The sequence below is a fragment of the Rhinopithecus bieti genome, unplaced genomic scaffold (genome assembly GCF_001698545.2).
Source record: "Rhinopithecus bieti isolate Rb0 unplaced genomic scaffold, ASM169854v2 scaffold_4640, whole genome shotgun sequence".
In the NCBI taxonomy this organism is placed as follows: domain Eukaryota; kingdom Metazoa; phylum Chordata; class Mammalia; order Primates; family Cercopithecidae; genus Rhinopithecus; species Rhinopithecus bieti.
Window position 1 is genome coordinate 530,150 of NW_016804643.1, and position 6,000 is coordinate 536,149.

At 34.5% G+C, this 6,000-nt stretch overlaps 1 protein-coding gene and 1 pseudogene across 1 annotated transcript in view; both read right to left on the reverse strand.

Moving 5' to 3' along the window:
- Positions 1-6,000, reverse strand: part of SENP7 (SUMO specific peptidase 7) — a 180,749-nt gene that overhangs the window by 120,746 nt on the left and 54,003 nt on the right. Inside the window, 1 exon segment of the mRNA XM_017869509.1 lies at positions 4,182-4,279. Coding sequence (XP_017724998.1) covers positions 4,182-4,279 — 98 coding nt within the window.
- On the reverse strand, positions 2,412-2,955 carry LOC108527949 (transcription factor BTF3 pseudogene; annotated as a pseudogene).

Genomic DNA, 6,000 nt, shown 5'->3' on the forward strand with positions numbered 1-6,000 from the left:
GGTGAAAGCCAGATGAAAAAGAACAAACATATTGTATGATTCTGTCTATATGAAATGTCCAAAAAATCAAATCTTTTAAGGTTAGTGGTTGCTTACAGTTGTAGGTGAGAATGGAAAATGGTTGCAAAAGAGCAGTTTCTTTTGGAGCATTATGGGATGTTCTAAAACCATCACTAGACTGTAGTGATGGCTCACAATTCTGTAAATATACTAAAAATTATTTAATTATTGAATTAAAATAGGTGAATTTTATGATATGTAAATTATATCACAATAAAACTTAATTTTTAAAAAAGCACTAAGAAGTATTACAATCTTTAAAGTAAGATCAAACACAGGAGATAGAGTCAGTAGTTACAAAGTAATACAAACATATGGAAACATTTTCCCCCTCTCCAGGTGTATTTTTGTTGCTTTGACTTCCCTTCGCACAGCAGCAATTTATAAAATGTTTCAGATAGCCTAGAAGAATTCAATGTTATTAAAACAAAAATTTAAGTCTGTTAATACTGGACTAGGTTTCCTAGAGATGCATTAATAACATTCCTCTCCATTATAGTAAGAAGGCCTAAATTTCCTCAACTATGAGATAAGGCCAATGCTACTTACATCTTACAGACTTATAAAAATTCAATAAGACAGTTCAGGCTTAGTCTAATGCCTAACACATAATAAGTACTCAGTAGATATTAGTTGCCATAATTATAATAGAGGGTTTTCAGTTCCAATCTGATATTGCTCATGTACTCTTATGACTGATACGCCAAATAATTAGTGGAGTAGGAAGAACAGCACAATTTGATTTAAAAAAAAATTACACTACAAGAGAACTAAATCTGTAGGTACAAATTCTGTAAGCTCATTGATGGTGAAAATGAGATCAAGAGAGGAAAAAAGAATCCCATTAAAACAGAAAAACCAAACTGTTTCTCTTCTAAAAATAATCTGCCCAAGAGAATTTTACAAAATCCTTGTGCTGTGAAGCAAATACATCATAATTTCCCATTCCTGTTGTTTTGAACAAAGTCACTTCCTAACTCTGCCTACTAACTTAACTGTCATAACCCAGTTTCATCTAAACAACTCATCATGTTCCATCCCACCTTAGTTTCCAGATATTCTAGATATCCTAACCATCCCATTTTACCTACCTTTTAGAAGCAGAACATTCAGAAAAAGGTTAAGAATCAAAAGCTCCAGAACTTTCAGTAGAGGAAAAACTAAAGTATAGACAAGATGCCCCTCCTAGCTTAAGACAACTAGGATTTGGAAATGACTCAGGTCCTTTCTACCACACATCAGAGATACATTTTAAATCCTACTTTTAATATTCATATACATCCCCCAGAAATATTTTATGAACACTTTAACATTGTGAATTTGAACTAATTATGTATTAATATAGTTATATATATAAAAGACATATATATGTGTCTTCAGTATAAAATTTTGAAATAATACAAAGCCCTCTAGATTTTAAAAATTTGTCAAAATCACATTCTATTATTCAAAATTGGCTGAGTAAACTATAAAACTAATTAATTACACTAATGCCTGTTGGCTACATCACTTTTATCAGTTTAAGAAATGTATCATTTTCCTTTGTCAGGATCATGTCAACCACACTGTTCTTTTATTTATTAAAAGATGGTGATTTGGTTCATTATAGTATTTTAATTCAATTTCTACTGCTACGGAATTTTAAAACCTTTTTATCCTCTAACAATATCATTAAGTGTACATTAAATAGATGTTATAATGTTAATGCTGTGACCATGCCTGAAAATCACTAACTCCGGAACAGAAGTCAGATGTTATAAATCCTATAAGGAAGGCCAAACAATTATCTTTTTATGCTAGGCTGACAATTTAGCAGAAAATACACTGAAAAAAATATTAGTGATAATGCCAGAAAACTAAAAGGCAAAATTAAAGCAATATGTTACAAAGTTATTGATTGATATCCCAAAGAACCTGTGCCCACCACTTTACAAGCTTTCTTATGGAAAAGCGAGATTTAAATAATATAAGTATTTGTTAATTTTTACTTTTATTAGTTTTTTGTAGAGATGGTGTTTCGCCATGGTGCCCATGCTGTACTTGAACTCCTGCACTCAAGTGATCCACCTGCCTCGGTCTCCCAAAGTGCTGGGACTACAGGTGTGAGCCACCGTGCCCGGCCTGAATGATATAAGTTTTTTGTTTTTTGTTTTTTACTAGGCAAAGAACCTTATTAACCTTTGTTTCAAAGTTTATTCCCAGGCTTCTTCGGCTTAATTAGCTGCAAATAATGAATTGTGTATAAGCAAAAACTGAAAAGAGCTGCAGTGTCCAAGGGGCTTGGGCTTAAAATATTAGAGATCTAGATTTTATCAGATCCATAAACAAAATTTCTTTAAAAGCAGTCATAATATAAAATAGCAGCTCCCAGTAACTTCTTCAAGTTTTATCTTCAGAAGTTGATTCAATTCAGTTTGCCTCATTCTTGGAAGCCTCATCAAAATTCTCCACAAGATGAGGAACTTCATCATCATTATCCTCTCCAGTAGCAAGTGGTGCTTTTCTATCCACGGACTGTTTGGGCAGAGCTTCAGCCAGTCTCCTTAAACTAGTCAGACTGTCTGCACCAAGCTGGTTTAAGATGCTGTGTAGCATTTCCGTCAGCTGCTTTGTCTCAGCATGGCCTGTAATGGTGAAAGTGTTTGCTGCCAGAGATGCCTGAACTTTAGGGTTGTTAAAGTGGATCACCATTCCTTGGTTTGTAAACATATTCACCTCTTCAATACCAGAGATACTGTTTACCCCTAACTTCTTTAAGGACAACTCAAGTTTTTTATCATCTGCTGTGGCTGTTCCATGAACCACCTTCTTTCTACAAATTGTTCCTTTCCCACCAATGTGCACTTGTGCCTGCAGTTTAGCAAGTTTTTCCTGATGCATGATTGTTTCTTTCATCCTGTCAGAGCAGGTAAGGGGACATGCAGGGAACTAGGGTTGGTGCTCACAGGGTCTCAGGTGGGCCAGCTGAGATTAGGCACACACATGCAGGGATGCAAGACGGCAGCTAAAGGGGAATTATATATGTTTTGAAGCATGCAAAGTCTTCAGGATATGTCTCCCAAAAGATAAAACAACTTTGTATGTGCAAACCTTTCAGAAAATGTGGCTTGGTTTTATTAATTAAAATTATCATTCCTGTATTACTTCTAGCATTCCATCTCTCAAACCAAGTATAATTTTTTTATGTAAATCTTTTTGGGAAACTAAGTCTGAAAACTAGTGTGTGCTTGTTCTAAGGATGAAAGCATCATCATTGCATCAACAGACCTGCCTTATTCACCTTGACAAGTTATCCATGGTACGGTATGTCAAGAGGCTCATAAACTGCTATGGAGTCATCAATATATGTTTATATTTCCTACACACAATTTACTTGAAAAGGGAGAATTAGACTAAGTAGTTTATAGAAGTACTTTGACATAAATTCAAGGACCCCACTGAGTCTTCTAAATTTGTGTGACTTTCCAATAATCATAATTTGCTATTCTCATTTTTTCATTCACTACGTTGAAAAGAAAATTCAATACTCTTTTTAAAATAACAACTTTCTAATCATTGATTTATGTCCAATTCTGAAATACTCTAAATTATTTCCATAACAACTGTAATTTGAATCCTCCAGATATTTAATTCCCCTATGCAAATAACTTGTTAGCACTGTGACTATAGGACAATAGTTGCTAAACAGAGCATTTTTGGCTGGCCCAAGTACAGAAGTATTTACAACCAGTTGATTACAAGTTGCAGATGTCTTTGTTTCTGCTCCATTCCCACTGCTTCATTTGACTAGCCTTTAAAAAATAAAAAAGAAGAAACCAAGCACCCTTTCTCACTGCTGATCACAAATAATGACTCAATCATCATTATCAGTCTATGTATAACTCTTGCATTATCAGCAAAAGCTTATCAAGATTTCCAAATGCACAAAAACAAGGGAGTTAAGATACTAACAATCGCAGAAAGCTAAGAGACTGAAAGAATCTTACAGGCTACTGAATTAAAGCCTTCTATTTTAAACATTGTGGTCATAATTGAGATACAACAAGCTAAAATAAATCATTTATGGTCACACTTTATAGGATAAGCCCATACTATGTCACACACACACACACACGTCTTACCTTTCTGGTGAAGACTTGGAAGCGACAGGACACCCTCGGATATGTTTTTTATTTTTATGGTCTAGAGAGATGACTTTATTCCTTAGGCTTCTTTCCCACTAGGAAAAAAAAATGAAATTTTAATAATAAACATACCAATATGACAAGAGACATTAAAATGTTCTTTTTTATTTGGAAATTTGTTATAAACAATCAAATACATAGTAGTTCACAGAGAAAAATAATATCTATCGAATATCTGGCTCTTTTGCTAATGCAGAAATGTAAGTCCACCAAAAAATACTAGGAAGACATTTTAAAATACCAAGGTAACTTTAATCAAAAAATCAATACTTTGAGATTCCAAAGCTTAAATAGCTATTAAAATCTGGAATGTATTTAAAGGAAGTAATAAAAATTATTACATAGAAGGTTAATGGACGGGCGTGGTGGCTCACGCCTATCATCCCAGCAATTTGGGAGGCCAAGGTGGGTGGATCACCTGAGGTCGGGAGTTCAAGACCAGCCTGACCAACATGGAGAAACCCCGTCTCTACTAAAATACAAAATTAGCCAGGCATAGTGGTGCATGCCTGTAATCCCAGCTACTCGAGAGGCTGAGGCAGGAGAATCGCTTGAACCCAGGAGGCGGAGGTTGCGGTGATCTGAGATCGCGCCATTGCACTCTAGCCTGGGCAAAAAGAGCGAAACTCTGTCTCAAAAAAAAAAAAAAAAAAAAAAAAAAAAAAAAAAAAAAAAAAAAAGAAGGTTAAATAGGGCCTATGATTCTAAAGTAACTGCATTTATAACAATTGAAAGATATTAAAGTTAGTTACCTATGAACTGCCACATGGAAAATTTTAGGAACGAGTTAAATAAATAAATAAATAAATAAACCCAAATAAATGAAAAAGACATCCCCTAATCGAGGACTGAAAGACTTTATTAACTATATCAACTATTTTGGTTAGCAGTTGGGCATTACTCCCCAAAGTGACCTCCAGATTCCATTCACTCCCTACCAAAATTCCAACAGCCTGTTTTGCAGAAATGGACGAACTGATCTGACGATTAATTGCGAGAGGCTCAGAAGAACCAAAATAATCTTGAAGAAGAAGAACAAAATTAGAGGACTCACATTTCAGTTTCAAAATTTACTATGAAGTTATAGTAATCAAAACAATGTTGGCAAAGGGTAAACATACAGATTTATTGGACAGAATTGAAAGTCTAGAAATAAACCCATATAACTAGGACCAGCAATTGATTTTCAACAAGGATGCCAAAACCTTTCATGGGAGAAAAATAAACTTTCAACAAATAATTCTAGAACAACTAAACCGCCACATGCAAAAGTATGAACTTGGACTCTTACCTCACACCATACTCAAAAATAAATTCAAATGGAGAGAAGACCTAAATATTATACAAGAACTAAAATTATGAAGCTCTTGGAAAAAAACACAGCAGTACATTTTCATGACTTCTACTTGGCAATGATTTCACAGATATGACCAAAAAACCACAAGTGACAACAGAAAAATGATAAATTGGACATCAGAAAAATTTCAAACTTTTATTCATCAAAGAACACTACTGGAATAGTGGAAAGGCAACCAAACCACCAAATGGGAGGAAATACAGTATCCAGGCCAACCACAATGGCTCACACCTGTAATTCCAGCACTCTGGAAGGCCAAGGCAGGAAGATTGCTTGAGGCCAGGAGTTTCAGGCCAGCCTGGGCAACACAGCAAGACCCCATCTCTTAAAAGAAAAAAGGTATAGTGTTCAAAATCAAAAAAAAAAAAAAAAAAAAAAAAAAAAAAAAAAAAAAAATTT